This window comes from Emydura macquarii, unplaced genomic scaffold, assembly GCF_026122565.2.
Source record: "Emydura macquarii macquarii isolate MOO-44397 ecotype Brisbane River unplaced genomic scaffold, CSIRO-AGI_Emac_v2 contig_1254, whole genome shotgun sequence".
In the NCBI taxonomy this organism is placed as follows: domain Eukaryota; kingdom Metazoa; phylum Chordata; order Testudines; family Chelidae; genus Emydura; species Emydura macquarii.
The window spans coordinates 1,659,679-1,684,911 of NW_027131391.1; the positions used below are offsets into that span (position 1 = coordinate 1,659,679).

The following is a 25,233-nucleotide window of genomic DNA, read 5'->3' on the forward strand; positions in this document are numbered from 1 at the left end:
TTAGCACTATGCAATACATGTCAGGATACTGCAGGGAGACGGAATTATACTGAAGATCATATTGCAGCTTCAAGAGGTCAGTACATTTTGTTACGCACTCATCTGAAGTAGCAACAGGTTGAGAGACGACAGAGGGTGATGAAAGTTAAAGGGACTTTCAGCTGCAGAAAGACTGTATTGACTTGCCTGTTGCATGTTACAGCCTAGTCCACCATGTTGTGGAATACTGCAGGTAGACAAGATGCATGTTACACTCAACTGCATTGGGACAGTGCAGGAAGCTGTAGTACATAACAAGGCAACAAAGGATTGGGATACAGATTAGCTGTGCCAATTGGGACTTTTCCAAATGCCTTCTCTGTATCCATGCCTCATGCGGAAGATTAATTAGATGGTAAGTTCTATCTATTTTCACTTTTCAACCTGGACTTGAAATATCAGACATCTTCTCACCAGAACTTCACATAGGTCTCTGAAACACGAATCAGGGCCATTGCCTCATCGCTGTCTCACTCTGGTCTCACATTCAACTGGAATTGTTTAGATGGTGTCAGAGCAGTGACTGTGTTCCTTGGGGAAACTATAGTGTAACAGTCTTACTCATGGCACGAATGAAATTTCTTAGCAAAACTGTCAGAGAACGAAGATGCATAATTTTGCAGAAAAATACTTCAATGTCTTCATGTATTTGGGAGCAAGATACAAGGCCAGTGTTGTGATGCTTAGAACATTACTCATGATAAAGGATTACCAGGTGGTAAATCCACTAACTAAGAAAGGGAATTAAGAGTACACTAGTGCCTTCCTTATAAAATGGAGGTCTACAGTAAACGTAAATAGAGGCTAACTTTGACATATCATGTTGGGGAAGCAAAACCAACAAGAGTATATTTTTATAAATAGAGCTTTCACATTCAAACAGAGTCATATTAAACTAAATGCACAGTGTGTGCTGAAACTTTTAAAGCTAATCTTGAAGAGTCAGGCATAAACTCAACTCTTTTTAGGGCTGGCCAGACTTGTTTTGCCTAATTTCAAACCCACTCAAATAGCATAGATACAAAAGTTAAACTCAGATGCTACTGGGGTTCATATTCCACTTAAGAGAAAGAGTGAATAAAGAGTAGAGAGGAAAAATCCCCTGAAAAATAGCATAACATGTGGAACAGAGTCTGGAGAGAAAAACATTCTACTGAAAAAAATAGATATAGTATCAAAGGAATACATCAATAAAATGCCATCCATAGGGAACTCACTTAAGGCAGCCTATATTTTGAAAAGATTCATTTATCCTGAATCTATAGCACAGCCCTCCATATAGCTGAACTGAAAAAAAAATGGGATCACCTTAGGGAAAGGAAGGAAAAGGGGGCATAGGAATCAAACAAGTTTCACCAACTTGTGAAAATAACAATGAATAAATCAATTTAATCCATACAATCTCATCCCACAAGTCTGATAAGAGTATCTACTGTAATGTTGTTTATATTTTAAAGAATACAGGGCAAATTCAAAAGGAAAATGAACTAGATTTAGACCTTCATAAAAACTCTGGAGCATAAGGTTGGATTTATGCAAAGAAGGCATGACAGAATACAGCCACAGCCAACAGAATGATACCATTGATGTTAACAATATTTCTCCAGAATGGCACCTCAGTAATATCAGTCAGTTTCTTCTTCCTTTCTTCCTGCTCCTCTTTGCTCAGTTTGGGCCCTTTTTTCTGATCGAAGCCACAGAACCAGTTGTAAGCCTTCTTCAGGAATCCTTGTCCTTCATCTTCTTGTTCTGTGATAGAAAAAATAGCAAAATGGTCAAGAAACATGGCTATAAGACTTGCATTAAACAAAGTCTTAATAATACAAAACATTCCTAAGAGACTTTTGTAATTGAAATAACAGCCCCTAATTTGTGGTCTTAATGATTCAAAAGTGCTCTAGGATTAATGTTGCAATTTCACAGACGACTATGAAGTGAGTGATTTATGACCACCAAATAGCATTGAAGTCAGTTCTTTTCTACCCTCCAGACCCTTGTGCTTTCCACTTCACTAAACAATGGTCATTTATGGTAATTGTGGTTCTTCGAGATCTGATGCAGATGTGCATTCCACATGGGCGCATACGCATCCAGCGCACCGGAACGAGAGAAATTTGCCTATCAGTACCCAGGCAGGGGTGGTGCTCACGCCTCAGGGCCATAGCTCCTTCCCTGGCTACATGAGGCAGTGACACCCCAATCCTCTCAGTTCCTTTGCACCAAATGCCTGGAAACGAGATTCCTGCCGCAAAGAGGACAGAAGGTGGGCTGTGGAATACACATCTGCATTACATCTCAAAGAACCACAGTTACAGTAAGTAATCATTTCTTCTTCAAGTAGATGCAGATATGTATTCCACTTAGGTGATTCACAAGCAGTACTGCCTTCGGGAGGCGGGGCTTAGAGTCTACCTAAACAAGGACTGCAGGACTGTTCTACCAAAGCCTGCATCCACCTTGGAAGATGCAGTTATGGCATAATGATTCATGGACATATGTATTGAGGACCATGTAGCAGCCCTGCAAATGTACAATATGGAAATGCCATGGAGGAATGCTATGGATCTTTCTTGTGCCCTTGTAGAATGAGCTCACACCTGCTGAGGGGGCATAGCCAAAACTATTTCATATGCAGCTTTGAAGCAGGATGTTGTCATTTGGAGATTGTCCATGAAGAGACCGCTTGACCCTTCACGTGATCTGCACATGACACAAACAAATGAGGCAAAGCATGTAACAATTTAGTCCTGTCCAGACAGAAGGCTAGATATCGCCTAGCACCTAAGGTATGCAGACACTGCTCCTCCTGAGAGGAATGCAGCTTAGGAAAGAACGCAGATAAATATACTGCCTGGGTCAAATGAAACTGAGAAACTACTTTACACAAAAATTTTGGATGCAGATGCAGTCGCAAAGTCACTATGTCTTTGTAGAATTGTGTATAAGGAGCAACTCACACTCTCCTTGTGGATGTTATCACTATCAGGAACATAGTCTTCTGACATAAAAGTGGAAAGAGACAAGATGCCTAGGCTTGAACAGAGGACCCATTAAGGCCACTAGAACTGAGTTAAGGTCACACAGAGGAGCTGGCTCACAGACCAGAGGTTGTAGACAAAGGAGCCCTTTTAAGACTCCTGATAACATGGCATTGGAGAAGACTGATCTTCACTGAGTGGGGAATGTCATCAAGAGGGCCCCAATGAACTCAATTTTCTGAGTGGGAACCAAGGTTGACTTCCCGGCGTTTAGGATAAGACCTGGATGGCCAAGCAAGCACAGCATAATGCTGACATGAGCAAGAACTTCCTCTCTGGATCTGTCCTTCAGTAACCAGTCATCCAGATACAGGAAGATGTGAATTCCTTTCTTCCTGAAATAAGCTCTAACAACAGCCATACATTTGGTAAAAACCTGAGTAGCAGAAGAGAGATCAAATGGAAGCACTGTGTACTGAAAATGGCACTCTGCCACGACGAATTGAAGGAACTTTCTGTGGCTCAGCAAAATCGCCACATGGAACCAGGGGTCCTGAAGGTCCAGAGCAGCAAGCCAGTTGTTCTGAGATAATGCAGGGAGAATAGTTGATAGATGACCATTTGGAATATCATGCACCTGGTATATTTGTTGAGGGATAAGCATGGGTCTTACCCCTCCCTTGGATTTGGGTTCCAGAAAGTACTGAGAGTAGAAGCGGTGACCCCAGTGTTCTGGCCGAACCTCTTCCATTGCTCCCAAAGCCAGTAGAGAGTGGACTTGCTTGAGGAGCAGTATCTCGTAAAAGGGGTCCCAGAAAAGGGATGAGGAGGGTGGGTGGGAAGGTGGTGTGGAGAGATAATGGATGGCATAACCCAATATGACTGCTTAGGACCCAGCTATCAGTGATGATTGAGCCCCAAGCATTGTGAAAGCAGGCCAGCCTGTCCCCAAAAGAAGGAGATGTGGCGGGAGAAGCAAGGACGAACAGTGCTCTGAACCAAGGAGTCAAAATGGGCATATGAAGGGTGCTAGGGGAGCGTGTGTGGACTGGCCAAACCCTGAGCCCAGTTGCTTTCTCCTATGGGATCTATCCCTCTTTCTGGGGTAGTACTGTTGCTGCAGAGGAGTGAAAGGCTGGTCAAACATGTGCTACAGATGATACTGCTACTGCTGTCAAATGCTGTAGTTGTGCCTCTGCATTGCCAGTGTGTACATCCTGAAGGATCGCAGGGTGGCTGTGGAATCCTTGAAGAAGTACAGCAACTTGTCAGATTTGTCAAAAACAGTGTTTGGCCATTAAAGGGCAAATCCTAAATGGCTTGCTGGACATTGGGGGCACTGCCTGAATTCTGCAGCCAGCAAGCCCTCCTTACAGTGACCATGGAGGCCATCCTGGTTGAAGTGTCTGAATTATAGCATGGACTACAAGGATACCTTAGCCACCAAGCAGCCCTCAATGACAAATGCCCAAAATTCCTCTTGCAAGGCCTCAGGGAACTGGTCTGCAAACTTTTACATACCAGTCCAATTAACAAAATCGCACTTGGACAGTAAGGCTTACTTGCAATTCACATCTGTAAAGAAGAGGTGATGTAAATCTTCCTGCCCATGCAGTCCTATCATTTAGAATTTACATCCTTAGGGTTGGACTTAAACCAACCTTGCCAGATTCTGTCATTCACAAAGTTAGAGATAGGGAATTTGGGGCCAAATGGGAGTAAAACCCCTCAACTCCGTGCATGGGAATGAAACAGTGCTTGTCCATGGATTTAGCTGCAGGCAGTACCAAAGTCAGCATGCTACAAAGGACCTTAGCTGGTTCAAGGAGCACATCATTGATAGGGAGGGCAACTTTCCCAGGGGCAGACAGCAGCTGATATCCACTGATTTGTGGGTGTTCTCTTGCAAGAACTCTGCTTGAACACCAAGGAAAGCAGATACAGGCCGCAAAAGGTCTTGGTATGCCTTAAAATCCTCCTGTATCAAAGGGAAGGATGAGCCGGGCAACATAGAATTTCCTGAAGATGAAGAAGAGGTCCTTAACTGAGTCAGACAGATCCTGTTCCAGGGCTGATGGGCCTGAATGGAAGAACCCTGGAGGCTCTGCAGGATGAAGGACCACCAATGCCTGGGCCTGCGGTGGATTGACAGTCACCACTGCAAACTTGGCTAACAGTCTCGCCTTCAAGCAATATGAAGGGCAGGATCTCCGCAACGGAGGGGTGGTTCCATGGATTCCATGGAGGGCACTGATATGGATAAGGCCTTGGTGGTCAGTAGGCACCAGGCCAGGGGTCTCCATCACAACCATGAGACAAGTGCTAATCCTGGTACCCGTAATGGTCTATCAACAGCCCCCAGTGTCGGACAGCCAATGGAGAACAGGATGACGTTGACAACTGTGACTCAGATGCAGAAGAGCCTCGGGATCCTGGAGATAAGGGCAGAGCAAGTAACCAGTCTGACCCAGCTGTTGCCAAAAATGAGGCAGGAAGAAGCGCTGCTGATGGAAACAGTACTGGTGATACACAGCATACCAATGCCAGAAGTGGTGTCGGTCCCGAAGTGAGCAGTGACATTGGAGTGTTGAGGGCGGTGAAAGCTGCCACAGAAGCATTTGCAGAGCCAACTACAGTGGTGGTGAGGAATTTCCCTGTACCAAGGTCCCCTGTACTGATCCCCATACCGGCTCAGCTTCCACAACCTGTGGAAGGGCAATACTGGGATGCAGTGCCAACAGACCCAAGGGGTCAGTGGCTCATTCAGTCAATGGGGTAATATATGACACACCCCTGGCAAAGGGGCAGCAGTTGGGACAGAAAAGCAGAGGAGGCCTGTAGCTGTCTGGTACACCGCTGACATGGAAACAGTCGGTACCAGCATCTCCCTCATTGGTACCAGACTAAACAGGTACCTGGAGGCTGGAACCAGAGTCAACACTACAGGGTTTCTGACTTCCCTACTCAGGGAAGGGCTAGAGATACTTCTACCATCCTGTGTGCTGGTTCCAAATGTGTGCTGGTCCATTCTTTTCCTTCGGGATGTGGAAGTCACCCCGAGATCTGAAGCGGTCTCATTTGGTTTTATGTGACCTATCCCTCGGCACAGCTGACGGAGAACAGTCCTGTTTCTTCAGAGAGGCACCTGCTCTGGAAGATGACATGGCAGCACTCTCGGAACCCGAGGACAATCTCCGACTCAATGAGGGCCTTGGTACTGAAGCAGGCCATGTGCATGTGACTTGTTCAAACAGGTGCTGCCTCAGATGAAGGTCCCGAGCCACTTAAGTCCAATTCTTAAATGATCTGCAGATTGTGTAATCCCCTTTGACACTGGCCTTACTCAGAAAGCAAGCACCACATGTGGGGATCGCTCCCCCATATGGAGAACAATTTTTAAACCTCAGTGAGGGCATCTCTGAGGGAAACAAACTACAACAACTAACACTACTCTAACTAACACTAAAAGTACTACTAACTACACACAACAGGGTGAAAAAACTAAACTAGTTGAGAGGTTGTAAGGTTAAAACCACACAAAGAGCTCAGACTCCAGCCATGGGTGGTAAGAAGGAACTGATCGAGAGGTCAGGGCAGCACTGCCTCCTATAGCCAGGGGATGGGCCATAGCTACAGGGCACAAGTGTTGCCCCTCTATGGGCACTCTAAGCAAATTTCTCCTGTTCCAGTGCACTGAGCGAGCACACATCCTAGGTGGAATACACGTCTGCATCTACTCCAAGAAGAACAGTTTGTTCTCAGTTAGCAGTGATATAGCTGCAAATGCTGGTAGCTCACAAATGCTAAAAATCACTACGTTGATTCAAGCACATTATAAACACTTAAACATATAGAAACTGTGACAGAACTGAAAAGTGTTGGGTACAGAGTAATGGGCCAGATCTTCACCCCCTGACCGTCTACCACTATACCTGCTGGTGCTTTGTGCTGCTTGGGGGTTGGGGAGAGAGGAGGTGGGCCACAGGGAGCTATTTGCAGCTCCCTAGGTCAAGGCTACACAGGGACAGCCACAGGCACTTTCCTTCTTCATCACGCCTTGCCTCCAACACACTCCCTCTGTCCCTTACACAGGGTAAGGTTAAGGAGGGCAGCTGCATAGACGGCAGCACCAACTTTCTGCTGGCAGAGATCCCATGCTAGGGGAAATTCTCCACCAGATATCTCTCTATGATTTAAGGCAACTTTGCCTTGCTGACATGGTGCACAGAGGCCTTAGCAGACTAGAGACACCAGCCTTGACTCTTCAGCCTCAGACTGGGAAGGCGGTCACTATGAAGGGTTTACCTCTGCTTATTCAAATGTTTTGTATTGTTTCTTTTTATTAAATGGCTGAATTCAGCAATGCTTGGTATCAAAGCCTGGGGCCAGGCAGAGTTTTGTACAAGTTTCCTCAATGCAGTTCTGGCAAAACACCTTCACCCTGCTGTGCAGCATCTTTGCTGTTCCAAAATCTGAGCCCCTACACATCACTTCCAAATGCATCCTCATTCTGTCCTTTCAAGAATAAGGCCCACACACAACTCTGCCATCAACCCTGACCAACAACATGCCCTTCATCCCAATTCATCCCAATCTATGTCAGACCGAACAGACCGACAGTAGTGAAAAATTAGTGCACTAACTCTCTGTGCATACTAGCCCTTCAGCATCTGTTTTCAAGGGAGTACAGGGCACTTCACTGTTTCTTCAGGAACGAAGTTGGCGACCTCAAATACAGTGATGGCTTCTACAAATCTTAACAGAATTTTGTTCACAAATCACCTGCTTCATCATCTTTACTCTCAAATTCCTCAATCCTCTCATCTGCATCCAGGTCGATCCGTTGCTCCTTGTTGTTCCTCAGAGTCCAGCACAAGCCGTAGAGCTGACATTAAAAAAAAGGGTTTTCAAAGCTGCAGCCTTAGAATGCTAAGACCAGCACATTGAGATTGGTATAGAATTTGGGGGTCATGAATGTTTGCTAAGTAATATTCAGGGATATTTAGGGAGCTCATAAGACTAGGGAGATACTGTAGAAAACACTTCCTATGTCCCTTCCTTAACAATTTCATTCCTGAAATCTTTGCTACACCACACAAAATACACCACACACTGTTTGCGACTCCTAGGGGTCAAGTTCCAATGTTATTCCACGTTTTTACACTATATAATGTATTCAAGGAATTTCTGGTTACAACGTAATCTCCAAGACATTATTTTCCTAGCAGAGAGTGCTGCATTTCCAGAGATATCTGGACCAAGGAATAATTTGGGGAAGATGTAACACTTTTCTCTGAACCCAGTTAGCTGGGAGGAGCCTACATAATTTGCATACTCTAAATTCTAGGATTGAATATACTTGTTAATACTTTTTAAGTGTAAATTAAAGTGATGGGTTTCAAAGCTCTCCAGTATCTTGGGGAGCAGGCATGGAAAAAAAGAGCAGAAGAGGCAATGATACTCACATGTACATCAGGAATAGGCTTAGTTATCAGTGAGACGCCCAGGACGATGATGCTGGAGATCCCAAAGAGGATTATAGCAAAGTAAAGGTAGTGAACTCCACAAATGATCTTTGGACAGTTGCTGGGGTTTACACAGCTGCCAGTGCCATAGGCAAACTCTGCAATCATTCGAACCAACCCAACTACCAGCCCAATGAACAAGCCCCAGAAGGCACCCTGAAAAGAAAGTGACAGGCAGAATCATCAGAGAGTTGTTGTGGATATGGAATTACAACACCTCCTTTAATCTCTTAACATCAATGCAATATGTAATGCTGCCAATGGACATGTAAGCAACCTAGAGCAACAAGTGGTTAAGAACAGAGAGAACATGAGCCTTCCTATTGGCCAGAACCAAATCAGTTATTAAAATGTACAGGGCTAGGACATCAGGAGACTCACCAAAAGCCTTTGAAATGGCCAAATGCTTTTCTTGGTTTTAAAAAATAATTCTTTTCTGTATAAAACTGTATCTTAAACCTGGACCCCACCTCCTTCCACTGCAAATATACACAGGTTTGTGACTGCATGGTGGCTTGGGAGTGTTAGCCTGCTTTTGTTATGGAAGGTTTGCTCCTGAGTGCCGGCTTATTGACAAGGGTTTTAGAAAAGAACAGCAGCACTGGAGTATTTGTTTTGAAAAGAAATTCTCTCTCAAGAATTACATGGAATTTGCACTCAGACATTAAAAGTAAAGATTCTTCTTCAAGTGGTTGCAGATCATAGAATATTAGAGTTGGAAGGGACCTCAGGAGGTCATCTAGTCCAACCCCCTGCTCAAAGCAGGACTAACCTCAACTATATCATCCCAACCAGGGCTTTGTCAAGCCTCAGCTTAAAAACCTCTAAGGATGGAGATTCTACCACCTCCCTAGGTAACCCATTCCAGTGCTTCACCACCCTCCTAGTAAAAAGCTTTTTCCTAATATCCAACCTAGACCTCCCGCCCTGCAACTTGAGACCGTTGCTCCTTATTCTGTCATCTGCCACCGCCGAGAACAGCCTAGCCCCATCCTCTGTGGAACCCCCTTTCAGGTAGTTAAAGGCCGCTATCAAATCCCCCCTCACTCTTCTCTTTTGCAGACTAAACAAGCCCAGTTCCCTCAGCCTCTCCTCATAAGTCCTATGCTCCAGCCCCCTAATCATTTTTGTTGCCCTCCGCTGGACTCTCTCCAACTTGTCCACATCCTTTTTGTAGTGGGGGGCCCAAAACTGGACACAATATTCTAAATGCGGCCTCACCAATGCCGAATAGAGGGGAATAATCACTTCCCATGACCTGCTGGCAATGCCCCTCCTAATGCAGCCCAATATGCTATTAGCCTTCTTGACAACCAGGGCACACTGCTGACTCATATCCAGCTTCTTATCCACTGTTACCCCCAGGTCCTTTTCTGCAGAGCTGCTGCCCAGCTCGTCGGTCCCCAGTCTATAGCTGTGTAGATGTATATTCCATTCAGGTCTGTGGCTGAGCTGGGAATAGAACCCAGATGTCATGAGTTCCAGTCCAGCAGCTTAACCACAGGACTTTCCCCTTCTTTGTAGAAGCCTGTAGAACTCACGGAGAACCTGTGGGAGGGGTAGGGGGGCAGAATGCGGGGTCACGTGCCCTCCCAGATTTGCTGCTTGCCTTATACTGAGCATTCTCAGTAACACTGCTGAAGCCGGCTGCCTTCCCCGTCCACCCTCCCCCACTATCGGCAGGCATCATCTCTGCCTAGAAGGTTGTATTAAAGCACTGTTTCCCAGAAATCATCCCTTCAGCACAAGTCACATTGAAACAGTAGGTGGGCCCCAGCTCCACAGCTGTCTAAGAGCCAGTAAAGCCAACTAAGTCCATGCAGATTTACAAATATGTAGTGGAAGAGGAGTATGAGGATTCTTTGACCTAGCCCAGAGCCCCTCAAGCATTCTGCTTTGGAACCTCAGGTATCAGGCTGTAGCAGGAATAGCCTCAAAGAAATTGAGAATAAAATGCATTGAAACTAAGAAAGGACAGTTAGTTGTCCCAGTGCACAGATGAATGTCTTTTGTGAACTTCTGCACACAGAGCTCTTCTCCTAGCCCATAGTTTTTCAACTTGTGGTACGCGTACCCCCAGGCAGGAGTACCCAGGGAAAAACAGAGTGAAGAGGAGTTGGGCGGCAGCTGCCGACTTCTGGGGAAGCCGGGTGGCAGCAGCCCGCTTCCCACCCAGACCCAGCTTCCAGCTGGGAGGTGTGTGGCAGGCCCCATCTTCTGGGGAAGGCTTGTGGCAGCCCCGGCTTCCCTCCCAGTCATCGCTCCCAGCTGGGAGGCAGGCAGCAGCCACCGGCTTTTGGGGAAGGTACGCGGCAGCCGCTTGCTTCCTGTCAGGTCCCAGCTCTGAGCTGGGAGGCAGGCAGGCAGCCCCGCGCTTCCCGCTGGGTCCCAGCTCCCAGATGGGAGCCCGGTGGCAGCCTCCTGCATCTCGTGAGCTGGGCTCGCAGCTGGGTAGCAGCCACCCGTGTCCCGGCTCCGAACCGAGGGACAGTCTCCCGCGCCCTGGCTTGAAGATGGGCAGCAGCCGCCTGCCCACATCCCTGTGTCCCAGCTGGCGTGAAAGCCTCCTCTGCCCCAGCTAGGACTGGGTGGCAGTTACCCACCTCCTGGGCTGGCAGCCAGGCAGCAGCCGCCTGCAACTTGCCCAGGTGGTAGCCCCCCTCCCTGGCTCAAAGCCCAGTGCCCAGAAAACTTGTCCATTTCACTGCTTTATGACAGCCCCAGATTTTACCAGTTACCCTCTTTTCCTGTCTCTTTCTTTCTTTTGCCCTCCTTCCCTGTCTCTCTCTCACCCCTTCCTTCTCTCAAATCTATGGCAAAAAATTTGGCACGGTGCTTTATATTCCCCAGCATTGGCATGCTGCTCAAAGCTGCCTAGCTTTGGCCAACATCACCTCTAGTCCAGGTACATACTTGAGTTGTGCACCCCTGGTGTAAAGGTGGTAACCCTACCCACACTAGATCTGACATTTGTCATATCATGGCCTTATATACTCAGCCCTTCTTCCAACATATGGCTCACATTAGTCTGTAAATATAAAATCCCATGGAAAATTGAATGTTGGGGTACTTATTAAAATGTTCAGACGTTAGGGGGTACTTGCTACTTAAAAGGTTGAGAAACAATGGCCTAGCCTGTACTCACCTCCTCATTGACCCTCTTGCAGAAGATGGCAAGCAGGAAGACAGCAGCAATGGGTGGCCCCAGGTAGCTGGTGATAGACTGTATATAATCAAAGAGCTGCCCGCTCTGAGCTGACTGCACCACAGGAATCCAAGCAATGCTGACACCAATTAAAGCTAAGATAAATAACCTGTAAATACAACCAATAAAAAAAAATCTGTTAGCCAGCTATTTATAAACATCAATCAGAAATACAGAAATCACAATAAATCAATCAACAATTTAACAATTCATTGTGTTATTGAACTAGAATTAAAACATCAGCAAAAATAACAGTGATCAGCCATCAGTCTGGGGAAAAGAGCAACCAGCAATGCAATCTCACCAGATCCATCAGCTCTCAGTCAACTCAAAATGAGAACTCTGCTATCAAAACAATAAATCAATAAATCACCCATAAACATAGAAATCAATAAAACAGCAGAGAGAGATCAATAATAGCGATATCAACAGCATAGCTAGTGAATTTAACTGATTCTGTAGATTTGTCTAATAGACACCTCGGATTAATCTTTAAATAAGAAACATGGCCTGGAAACGACCCCACAAAATATCTAGAAAGACACACATGGGATTAACCACAAGAGGTCAGTGCTGCACCACATGCATTCAGGGAAAGATTCTTCATCAACACACTTGGAAGTGAATTTTGAAGGATGCAGTTGTGATGGCTCTAATATCTCCTTAGGCTGTGTTTATACTGACGGCGACAAATTCACCGCCGCTAGATCGATCTTTCTGGATCGATTGAGCGGTCAGTGTAGACCCGCACAATCGATCAGAAAGTCGACTGAGTAAATCCACCCCCTCAAGAAGCGTAGCGCTGCGTCGCGCAGCACAGTGTGAACAGCACACAGAAGGGAAGCAGAGCAGTCGACATGAGTTACGCAAACTACGCAGAGTAGTTTGCGTAACTCCCATCGACTGCCACCAAATTGCGAGATAAGTGTAAACCAGCCCTTAGGTTCCTAATGCTGGGAAGGGGCGGAGTAACACTTACCTTCCAGCCAGCATGAGCTCTTTCTCCGTTGCCCGGGATCGTATTTTGGTGTAGATGTCCATGGTGAACAGAGTGCTAGCACTATTAAAAATGGAAGTCAAGGAGCTCATGAGAGAGGCCAACATGACTGACAACATCAGACCTCGCAAACCTGAAATACAGAGAGATACCACCTGAGCTGGGGAGGATCAGTCACTGGGGAAGCTCCATAAGTGACATCACTTTGAGTGCATGGTCTGACCTCTCCAACCCAGCTGTCTGTTAGTAGATGAGGTATGCCCAGTTTATGACAACTCCATAGTATCCTACTGGGACATTAGCAGAATAATGCCTGTCTAGGGTCAGGAAGCACAACATTTACAATTACCACATAATACCAGACTGGGCTCTTAGGAGATGGATAATGCCTGTGTGGATTTACTCAAGTAGGAGTCCCTTGACTACATCATCAGAGGTCAGAGACACTCCCACCCCAAACACACACCCTTATCATTTATAGTACCTGACTCTGGATCATTGGGAGAGAAAGAACATTGCCCAGGAATAACCCCAGAAGGGGCATATAGTCATATAATCAAAGCTATGATACGCAGGGGAAGATACCAGAATTACATGCAACCTGCAAGAGGCAATTCCAGAAAAGGAACAGCAAACCCAATACATACACAAAGAAAGTGATAAGAAACTCAGGTATCAATTATCAGAGGTCTATCTAATAGGGAAACGTGAGTTATCTCCATTCTCAGTCCCTGATCCAAATTCAGCTTGTGGGATTGCCAGGATAAATTTTAAAGATGTATATCTTAAAGCAAAACTTGACCCCTTGTGACCATCATACCTGTTCACCCTTAGCTCACAAACTAGCCTAGGATGCAATGATGATCATTTCTCATATCTGGGAGATATGGCAGGTTCCCATTGAGCTGCTGATGGGTGGCAGCTGCTGCTTCAACGGATAGGTCTAAGCTGTTTTGCACCTCAATGGCAGCCAAACTTTTTACCTTGGCTTGAAAGCAATTGCCCCTTGGCATTAAACCTCCTACACACTCCACAAAGCCCTGCTGCCTTTACTAACTTAACTCTGGGTGCTGACACTTGTCAGAGCCACTGTCAATCCCTTCTCTGTACAGACCTTCATACTCTCAAGGGCTGACAAAATTAGTTTCCCCTCACCATCTTTCCCTTTGCCTTCTGTGCTCACATCCCTGGGTCTAGCTGGCTACCTACAGCTCACTTCTCTTGTAACCCTTCTCCCTAGTGGTCTGAGGCCAAGCCTGCCAGCATCACTATGTAGCTGAGTCTCTTCCCAGGGAGGGGCAGTCTTCTAAGCATGCACTGAGTTCTCAAACCCTTCCCTGCTGTATCCTTCTAAAATCTGCAAAACTCACAGGCCAGGGTAAAGCAGAGGCCCCTTGTGTATGGAGCTTGGCTCTCCCAGATCCTTTTCCAGGAACGCTGCTCCTTTTCTACAGTGAGAGACTGCTGCCAGTGAGAAGTCAGGGAAACAGACATCAGCTGAGTTCTGCACAAGCACCTCCCTCCGGTAGCTTGTCCTAATGCAGACAGCTGCGAAGCAGCCCTCCTGGCTGTGGCCTAAGGCTCCACAAGCCCTTCTCAGTGGTCCATTTGGAAACCACAGGCATAACAAAACGACCTAGAGTTGTCTGCAGATGTTTCTTGTTTTTCCTTGTATGTATGCCTAGCTCCCTCCAGAGGTGCACTGCTCTGCAGAATTGAATGGGCCTTATAATGTATCCAACGCTGTGCACCAGGAGGGCTGCACTTTCTCTTTCCAGCCCAGGTGAGTCTAGCAGAAGAACTGCAAGTATATCTCTCAACACAGAGATCCTGGCAGAGGCAGCCTCATAATAGCTGCTAACTGTAGACAAGATTTATCCTTTACACTCGGCTAACACCAGCAGCATCTTATTGGCTCATGTGTGCAAATAAGCAACATCGTCATGGCTAGTCTGTAAACACCTGGCATCTTCATAACTCACAGTATGTATAGGAATATACTGTATATATTGGAATGACGCTAGGGCCTATGATAGATGAGCCCTGATAACGCAAGAAACTGTTTTAGTACTTTAGTGACATCAAATCACACAAAATGAAAAATGTAGGCCCCTAATTTTGGCAGCTGAATTCCAGCCCTGAGAATCTCTCCCGCACAAAAACCAGCTCCTGTTAATCTGTATTCCCACAAAATCACTATCACAGCCAGCATCTTACCATTTGGCATAAGGTCCACCACCATTTTTGGATAAGCAATGTTTGAACAGCCAACTTTGGTGCCACAGTATTTCTCACATATTGAAGGCACGACACAAGCCACCATATCTGAGAAAAAGAGAACAAAACAGGGTTACATGGGGTCATAGCAGCAAGTATCCAAAAATCAAGAGAACTTCCCAAACCCATCTCCATGCTAAACCACTGGATTTATTTGCCTGATATCACCCTTGGCTCCACAGCTGTGGGAAGGGATTCAATCACCTCTTTCCTGCCCGAGGGAACATTAATGGTGCTGAGGTCAAGCCATTAAAACTGCATCCGCAGAGCTGCACAGCAGGCCAGGACTGAATAATGAGAGGACTGCAAAACCAGGGCTCAGATGCCAGACAAAGTTAGCGTGTGCTCTGAAAGGCCCTCTCCTGCTCAGACCACCTGCTCTCCCGCTGCTGTTGTACACACAGCTCAGTGCAAGGGAAAGAACAACTGGCTCTGTGCTCACACTGAGCCCAGGCAGCGTGCAAATCACAGACAAGAGCTGGGAACACTCCTCTCTCTGATCTGGACACCAGTCCCTCTACTCAGGAGTTCAATGTCAGTGACAGACAGGAGAGTTTCCTACCCACTCACAGAGCAGGAATGCTACCAACAAAGGGGGCAGGAGAGAGAGAGACTTTGGGACTCCTTTCCCCCACCAGGACAGTGAAGCTCTGAGCAGGAGAAGGAGAAAGAGCAATAGCTTCTTATTTTGTGGGAATAGCTGATGTGTGCCTGTGTTTTGGGGGTCTAAGTGTGGGGAGGAGAGGAAAAGGGCTGAAGGAGCTGGGGAGGGAACAGCAAAGAGAAGGTGCTGGAAGAGGAATGAGAAGAGACTGAAGAGGCTAGAGTGTGTACCTGTGTACAGAATTCGACTGATCATCCCAGGCATCACCATCACAAACATGGGCAGCAGCTTCAGGTACCCACACATGACACAGCCGGCCTTCACATGGGACATGTTCTTGGCTGAGAGGCATCGTTGAACAATAACCTGTCAATGAGATAGATGTGAATGACTCCAGCTTTAAACTGTGTTCCAGTGAGAACTATTTGCCCTTTCCCAAAATTAGAAAAACAAAAGGGCATTTGAAGGCATGAGAACACATTTAAATGGATAAAAGGATATACTTTTGGCAGTGTATGTTTAACCTGTGAGACTCCCTGCCACAGGATATTATTGAACCAAGTAGCTTAGGAAGATTCAAAAAGGATTAGACATTTACATGAATAAAAAACAGCAGACACAGTTACACTAGCTGGGATACAAACTGTAAAGGCTTTCAACCTGATTACCAGCCGAGGGCTAGAAGAATTCCCCTCTCCCTCCCTCCCCCCAATTCACACATGGTATATAATATTGCAAAATTATAGTAATATATTCCCTTTCTGAAACATCCCAATTTGATCATTTTTGGAGACTAGATGGAACTTTGACCTAAGAAGAATAAAGAAGGAAAGGAAACAGATGGACAGTCCCCCAGGCTGGCACTGGGGGGATTGACATACACAGACAATCTGTCCATCATTATTTATACAAGATTAAAGTTGCACACATAGAAGATATGCCTAGTACAGCTGGATGGGAAGTCAGATCTGTACCCAGATTGATAAAGGCCATTATATTTATGTTGATGTCCTATTAAGATGTCCACATTTGAAAACTAGATCCTCAATGTTAACTCAACAGGTCACAAGGAGAAAAGCATCACACACAGAGCATATGCTAGCATGGCATGAAAAAGGTAGTAAAGGAACACATACCCCATTGACTTCACATAGGAAGGGCTGAGCAATTGAAAGCTAGAGAGAAAAATAACCTTCCCCCTAGGAGATAACAGCATGGGGGTGGGGATGGGAGAGAGATAAGACCAACTAGACTGCAGATTTTAGAATGCTCTGAATTCTCCAGCTGTTGCCTTTACAGTACCTGATCTGTGCACCAATACCACAAAGCGAGGATGCTCAAGCCAAAGGTAAGTCCCGGCCATGGCAGGTCTCCAGTGACTGGGTCTCGGAAGATGTGGAAAGAATCTGCCCGAGGGGTATAGCATTTTGGGTCAATGTTAATGTTTCCATATGAGATGTTGGCTGGAATTGCTTTCATATATTTCTCCACAAAGGCCTCATACCCTCCTACTTTGGCAAATGCTGAAAAACAGAACGTAAAGACGCTTGAAATTCATGATGGAGCTGAAGAGTCCAAGGAGAAAACATGCTATCAATATGACAAAGCTGTCCAACATAGTCGAAAGAGATCACAGTATGTGCTGTGAACACTCTCATAAGCACGGAGTCACACTGGCTTTCCTACTAAAGACTCCTTTAGTCTTCATTGTCCTTCCCATGCCACCGATGAAAACTTACACTTTGCCAGAAAGTATAACGTCCCAGCTGAGGACCAGAGGCAGGGTCCACCAGATTAAGTCAGTCTGCAATGCTCTCTGTTGTGAAGCACGGAAACAGCTTCATTTTAATGAAAAGCTTACACAGATGAAGTCCAAGCAGGGAGAAGATACAACATAAGGGGGACGAAATTACAGCCTCACAAGGCTCCCTGCCTTTATTACCTTCTCTTGATTAATTATATAGCTGGACCCCTAAATATTAAGGTTCTGTTTCACAGGATGGTCTGCATTTTAATACATCCATGATCTTGTGGACACATGGCCCCCCATTCACAATCACATAGCCCATCTCCTCTGCCCTTGTCAATGACATTCCTATGGTACTACAGAACTTGCATAAATATTTAATGTATTTGAGCTTTCTTAATGCAATTTAGCAGCTGGAAACAAGGCGCAGCCATACCATGTGACCAACCTGCTCTCCACTTAGCACCAAAGGTCCAAGGACCCCAGACTCAGAATCTTGGTCCCACTGTAATATTATGCATTCATGGGTGTGTTGAAAATGCAATGGTCAGGATGACAGGAGGGCTTAGCAATGCAGCTCTTCTCCTACCCGGGCAAATAAATGAAGCAATTGGAACGCCTCAGCTGTTAACCTGTCAGGACTCCACAATGCTCAATCCATTTCTAGAGGAGACTGAGGTCTGTAACTGATCATTCCAGCTCTTGTTCATCAGATTTACTTACCAAATCCTGTGAGAATAAGGGATCCCACCATCATGATGAAGGTCTGTAAAGTGTCTGTGTAAATCACAGCAGCAAGGCCACCTAAAGGCAAAGAAAAGCCAGGAAGAATATGTGAGCCCCTCTGCTAATGCCTTGGTGGGAATCACCTCTCCTTGTCTGCTTCCATTTCTCTCTCTCATGTGCACATGCACTTCTCCCTTTCATGCTCTCATTTCTTCCCACTAACTCTCCACTCCCCTCTTCAGCTTTCTGGATCCCCATTTACCTTGTTTTTAATTGATCAGTCTGTTCCACAAACTCACCTGTGATAGTGTAAAGACCAGTAACACCCAGCAGTATGATTATGGCCAAATAAAGATTCAGCCCCATGGCCATTTGGATAAATATAGCTCCAGAGAACATATCTGCCTAATATAAAGAAAGATAACAGTTTAGGGAATGCTTAAGATAATAGTTCTATTCATATAATTTCTTCCCCTCCTCCTCACAACCTCCACTCCCCACCAAAACATTACACAAAAGAATAAAAGAACATGCAACATACAGATCCTGTCTCCTTGGTCTCCCAGACCTGCCTTATTTTAACTGCCATTCCCTTTTTAAAGTTCATTTCTTAGTCTCTGCATGTATAACAGCAGTTTCCAGAAATTTGTCAGTGATCCATCCTAGCCAAATCTGGCTACCCACCTCTCCACACCTGTGAATTTATGTATGGGGAAACAGTTCAACAAAGTTCTTGTATCACAGACTACCCAAATCTTTCGACAACCTTTGCATTATGTTGGTTGACTGTGTCAAAGTTGCAGCTCATTCGCATGCCAGCTAGATAGCTCCACCATTGACTTAAAGGATCATCTGCCAGAAATATCATCCAGTGCCCTGCTGCCAACACCTTCACCGCAACCCTGGTAGGGAGGCTAAAACAGGTCCTAGGCCTTGCCCAAGGCCCACCTGAGAGCTAGCAGAAGGAAGAGGCACTCTACATCCCATTCATAGGTTATTACCTATGCCGCTGCCGAATTATTCATAGGTTATTACTTATCTTTGTCCATATTATCAGGCAGTTTCACGACAACATGACCAGCAGAGTATCAGTGGCAGGAATTGTGACTGAAGCCTTTCCCATATGCCACGTGGTGAAGCAAAGGTGTGTGCTTGCCCCAACCCTCTTCACTTTATTCCTTGCAGCACTGTTCTCAAGCATGAATGCAAATCTTATCACTGGCATTTACGTACGTACGAGAAGTGATGGCAAGCTATTCAGTTTGGCCAGGTTACGTGCTAATGCCAGGGTGAGAGAAGAGTGTGTTAGGGAGTTTTCTCTTTCTGGCTGACTCAGCCTTGGTTGCTCACACCCAAAAAGATATGCAGGAAATCACAACATGATTTGCTTATGCAGCGCGCAAGTTTGGGTTGAAGATCAATACAAGTAAAACCAAATTATTGTTCCAACCAGCCAACAGACAAATTGGTAACAATGTTAGACCAGATATTCTCATCAATGGTGAAGATCTTGAGTGTTAACTCCTTCACTTACCTTGGTAGATCAGTGACAAATGACAACTCTGCAGATGCTAAGATAACTTCACGTCTTCAAGCGGCATCCAGAGTTTTTGGCAGCATCAAAAAGGGAGTTTGGTCTCAGCATGGGATCAAACTGGCTACTAAGGTCAAGGTCTATAGAGCAGTGGTGATACCTTCTATGCTCTACTCTGTGGAGACACTGACACTGTATAGAAGACATCTGAAAAAACTGACGAGCCTCCAACTGAGACACTTGCGGCAAATCATGAACATCAAGTGGCAAGACTGAATTCCTAACACTGAAGTATTAGCAAGAGCTGAAATGCCCAGTGGAGAAGCAATGGTTACTTTCTCACAATTGAGGTGGTCAGGACATGTCACCCATATGCCAGAACACCGGCTTCCGAAAATCCTCTTTTATGGTGAACTGAAGGAAGGTAATTGAGCTGGCGTGGTCAGAAGCTACACTATAAAGACGTACTTAAGAGACATCTTAAGACAGTGGACATCCATGTGGACACATGGGAAACACTGGCAGAAAACTATGTGCAGTGGAGAAATGCTGTATCTGAGGTCGTTGAAAAGGTAGAAGAAAAACAATTAACAACTTATCAGCATCAACATCAGCTAAGACACATCAGAGCTCAAAACCTACAGAGACATCTCCTGCCCTTGATGTAGCTGATGTTTCCGTTCCAGAGCTGGACCTGCATCTCATCAGCGTGCGGGAAAGTGCTAGTTCCTCTCTACAGTCATCATTGTTTGCGATGGACAGCCGAAGATTAGATCCAAGAAGAGTTTTGTTTAATGGCTCTTTTGTCTTTATCTAAGTCTTTGCTCGATGCTATTCTTCAAGCCTCACCTTTCCAGTGCAACACAAATGTTTGGTATGACTGGTCTGCCCAGTTGAGGACAAAAAGGAATCAAAGGTGACACCTTATTTTATGTAAGTTTCATGAATACCTGTCAAAGTAATTAGCATTCAACTGGCCAACTGGAGAAACAATTAGCTCTTGTGCTTGTCTAATTACATGGATTTTGCAACTTTGTGAATCAGGCAGGGGGTTTTAGCTTCCAACGCAGCGGCACTAATGCAAACCCCTAGAGTAGATATAATTTGAAATCAGAGTAACCAATTCCAACCAAATCATGCTGCACCACTGTAAATTATATTTATTTTAGAGATTCACATCAGTGCAATATGCTGCACGAGTGCTAAGGGGAGGGATTTTCCAAAGTGCCTACATGACATAGGGGCAAATGTGCCATTGAAAGTCATGTCACTAAATTTGTGCTCCTAAATCACTTAGGTGCTTTTGAAACCCTCACCCTAAAATCCCAGTACAGACAAAGCTTAAGAGGGGTGTTTAGTCTTCAACTCTACTAGGTTGTAGGGCAAATATTTATTCAAGGAACACAGGGAGTGCCATCTAATCTTGTATTCTGTCACCAGGAGAGGGGTAATATAAAAATCATGCATCAGCTAATTGTGTCATTCTGCACATAACAACAATGCTTAGTACATTTTACCTTTAAAGCTCTTTACAATCACCATATAACACATCCTAATGTTTCCTTGTTACTCCATTAACTCTCTTTTATGGATACCATTCAAACCTTATCCTATCTCTGAATGTACTAAACTTTCTCCATGCAAAAAAAAAATCACTCCAGAGCCACACACACATCATTCAGGAGCCCACTAGGAAAAACTATAAATGACATAGGTGTACTTTTACAACTACCATTACAGCTAAAGAATTCCAAGGAACTCTTGCAATGCTTTCATAGACTCAGGTTTTAAATTCCTTCAGATTACAGAGCATCCAGGTATTTCTTCCACCAGATACCTAGTCTTAATTTAATCAGTTACTGGTCACCAATGTCTTGCTTACACTAGAAGATTTTCTTAAAATTGCCACCATTCCTACTACTGGTACAGTGCCACAGCAATGGAGGAAGCACTAGTGGTTAGCAGCTACCATAGCAACAGCTCACACAGTGCTGTAGACACAGGCAGCAGCCCACTGGTTTAAGCTTCTCTACTCTGCTTCTTCAGAACACATCTTGGTTATAAGTGCCCCAAGGAGCCAACCCAGGCAGCATGGAGTTTTCTGGGGAGCAATAGAACAGAAAGCTACAAACAAGATGGGGACTGGGGGGAAGAAAGGAACCAAAAATACACAGAACAGAAAGAAAAGAGAAAATCGGCAGAAAAAAGGGAACATGGAAAAGGGGTAGCCCATTGCTAGTCCATTACATGAGAGAGGAACTCTGCCCAAGAAAGAAAGGGAACCTCTGCAGTAGAGGAACCATGGAACACAGAATATTGCACATTGGGCAAAACTCCAACAAACACACATGAAAGTGGTGTAAATGTGGAAGCAGCATGTAAAACTGGCACCCTGGCTACAACATACTGCTGAGGTGCAAACATGAAGTGCACTGGGCATTATTGTGACTCAAATTATTAGTGTGACTCATTAACAACAGTGATAAAGAAAGCTGTCTTTTCACAGCAGGCTGAGGCCTGGTCTACACAAACCGCCTTGCGCTGACCTGCTCATGCATGTGTGTACATTTAAATTTGTCTCCTACCAATACCTGTGCCTCATTACAGTGACACAGTAACACCACCTCCCCGAGCGTTGTTAAGCCATCATCGACACATGGAGGTTGACACAGCATGAGTGTAGACATTGCATTACTTATGTCAATTCTAACAGTCCTCCAGTAGCTGTCCCACAATGCCCAACAGTGACTGCTTTGGTCACAATTGTTAATTCTACTGCCTGGGGTCAGAAACTGGAAGCCTCACTCCCCTTTAAAGCCCTGCACATTTTTTAAATAGCTTTTCCTGATTGCCCGGCTTGGTGAGCACACCTAGCAGGTCTACACTGTTGTGTGCAACTCGCCAGCTGACCATGCCACCTACATGCTCCAGTCGCAGTCTGGCTTGGAGCAGACAGAAGATATTGGCTCTCCTGGGCCAGTGGAGAGAAGAGGCTGTGCAGGCACAACTCCAAACCACCCATAGAAATGTCAACATCTATGAGCAGATTCCTCTGGGGATGCTGGAGAAGGGGTATGAGAGGAATCAACAGTAGTGCCATGTGAAAGTTAAGGAACCGTGTCAGGCATATCAGAAGACTAGGGTGGCAAACAGTCAATCTGGCGCCAAGCCACAGACCAGGTACTTTTAAGAAGAACTGCCATATGTGGCAGAAACCTCACTACCACCCCGCAGACTACCATGAATACGTCTGACAAGGCTGAGTAACAGGCTCCTGCTGTGAAGAGAGAAGACAAGGACGAGGAGGAGGACGGGCGACATGCAACTAGCTATGCCACTAGCCAGTACCTGTTTGAGACTCCACTGCAATTCAGTCAGTCCCGGCCATTGAGCACAGGTGAGCCTGATGCTGGGGAAGGAAAAGATGGTTACTTACCTTGTAACTGTTGTTCTTCGAGATGTGTTGCTCATGTCCATTCCATTATAGGTGTGTGCCTGCCTCCGTGCATGGTTACTGGAATTTTTTCCCCTCCGGCGCCCTCTGGAGTCCCACGCACATGCCGTGGTATACGAGGTGCCGCTGGCCTTACGCCCCCTCTGTTCCTTCTTGCCGTCAACTCCGACAGCGGGGGCTGGTGATGGAATGGACATGAGCAACGCATCTCAAAAAACAACAGTTACAAGGTAAGTAATCGTCTTTTCTTCTTTGAGGGCTTGCTCCTGTCGATTCCATTCTAAGTGACTGACAAGCAATGCCTTGGAGGTGGGTTTGGAGTTTATCGGTGAGCAGTTTGCAGCACTGCCTTGCCAAAGCTGGCTTCGTTCATGCCTGTTGAACCATGGTGTAGTGGGTGGTGAAAGTGTGCACCGATGAATAAGTAGCAGCTTTACATATGTCTTGAATGGGCACCTGCACCAGAAACGACGACGACAAAGCCTGCACTCCGATAGAATGGACTGTGATAATTCCCGGAAGAGGCACCTTTGCCTGCTTGTAGCAGAACGTAATGCAGGAGGTTATCCAAGAGGAGATCCGCTGAGTAGAAACAGGTGTGCCTTTCTCCTATCAGCCACTGCCATGAAAAGCTGCGTGGACTTACGGAAAAGTTTCATCCATTCAATGTAAAATGCTACGGCTCCACATACGTGGAGCGTGTGCCATCGTCATTCCTCTTCTGAAGCATGAGCAGGAAAATATTTTGATTAAACTGAAATTGGGACACTACCTTGGGCAGGAAGGCTGGGTGAGGCCACAATTGGACCTTATCCTTATAGAAGGCTGTGTAAGATGGCTCTGAGGTAAATGCCCTAATCTCAGATACCCTTCTAGCCGAGGTAATTGCGACCAGGACGGCAACAATAAAGGGCAAGTTGCCAAGGGCTCGAATGGGGCCCCCGTGAGTCTGGAGAGAACCAGATTTAGATCCCAGGGAGGTAATGGATCCCTAACGTGAGGGTAGAACTTCTCTATGCCCTTCAGGAACCTAATTGCTATGTTATGGGAAAAAACTGATTTCCCTTGAATTGGGGGATGAAAGGCAGAAATAGCCACCAGAGCACCTTCAGTAAGGAGATAGCTAGGCCTTGGAGCTTAAGATGTAACAGGTAGTCTAAAACAGTCTGGATCTAAGTCTGCTGGGCCGAGACTTCCCAGGATGACGCCGAGCAGGTAAACCGTTTCCACTTGGCTAGATACGATGCTCTAGTGGAGGGTTTTCTCTAACCATTAGAATTTGTTGCATCTGAGAAGAACAAGCTTGTTCCTCCGGCTTCAGCCACTCAGCCTCCATGCAGTCAGGTGTAGAGCGAGGCAGGTCCAGATACAACAACTGTCCCTAGTCCTGGGAGAGGAGATAGTGCTAATGTGCAACCCTAGCAGAGGGGCAATCGACAGCTCTAGCAACATTGCGAACCAATGTTGCCGCAGCCAGGTGGGCAGTATGAGGATGACATCCACCTTGTCCCTCTTGATTTTTAACAGGACCTTGAGAATCAGCGGTATGGGTGGAAAGGCATTCTTGACCATGGAAGAAGAAAGGCACTGGACAGCGCCTCTTCATCAAGTCCGTGAATGTAACTTCTTGTTCAGTTTGGAAGCAAAGAGGTCCACTTGGGGAAACCCCCACTTTCAGAAGATCAGGTCAACCATCTTCAGATGGAATGACCATTCATGGCAGGGTAAGATGGACTTGCTGAGGCGGTTCACTGTGGCATTTTTGATACCGGGTAGATGGGAAGTCACCAAGTGTATATTGTGTCTTATCGCGAAGTCCAACAGACACACTGCCTTCTGGCACAGGGCCAGGGAGCGGGCCCCGCCCTGCCTGTTGATTTAATACATTGTGGCAGTGTTGTCCATCAGAACCTGGACCACCTTGCCCATCAGAAGGGGAAGGAACACTCCGCATGCCAACCATATTGCCCTGAGCTCCCTGATATTTATGTGCAAGCCACGGTCTTCCTTTGTCCAGATCCCTTGGGTACTGTGATTGGAGCTGATATATGTCCCTCACCCCAAGTCCAAAACGTCCAATATCAGGATGACTGAGGGAACCAGTTCTTCGAAAGGCATCCCTCGCATGACTGACTGAGGGTCTAATC

General features: G+C 45.9%; 1 protein-coding gene across 6 annotated transcripts in view; it reads right to left on the minus strand.

Moving 5' to 3' along the window:
* Positions 1 to 1,214: 1,214 nt before the first annotated feature.
* Positions 1,215 to 25,233, minus strand: part of LOC137154547 (sodium/glucose cotransporter 1-like) — a 40,222-nt gene continuing 16,203 nt past the window's right edge. Inside the window, exons 6-16 of one of the 6 annotated variants that reach the window (XM_067550275.1) lie at positions 18,398 to 18,503; positions 18,096 to 18,176; positions 16,928 to 17,148; positions 15,856 to 15,991; positions 14,962 to 15,069; positions 12,727 to 12,877; positions 11,688 to 11,856; positions 8,483 to 8,698; positions 7,800 to 7,902; positions 7,657 to 7,659; positions 1,215 to 1,788 (exon numbers count right to left, since the gene is read on the minus strand). In XM_067550275.1, the coding sequence (XP_067406376.1) occupies positions 1,571 to 1,788; positions 7,657 to 7,659; positions 7,800 to 7,902; positions 8,483 to 8,698; positions 11,688 to 11,856; positions 12,727 to 12,877; positions 14,962 to 15,069; positions 15,856 to 15,991; positions 16,928 to 17,148; positions 18,096 to 18,176; positions 18,398 to 18,503 (1,512 nt within the window). In that variant the 3' untranslated portion in view covers positions 1,215 to 1,570. Of the gene's footprint in view, positions 1,789 to 4,902; positions 4,920 to 7,656; positions 7,660 to 7,705; positions 7,717 to 7,792; positions 7,903 to 8,482; positions 8,699 to 11,687; positions 11,857 to 12,726; positions 12,878 to 14,961; positions 15,070 to 15,855; positions 15,992 to 16,927; positions 17,149 to 18,095; positions 18,177 to 18,397; positions 18,504 to 25,233 lie in introns of all 6 variants that reach the window. The other 5 variants (XM_067550273.1, XM_067550279.1, XM_067550277.1 and 2 more) reach the window with 5 other exon arrangements.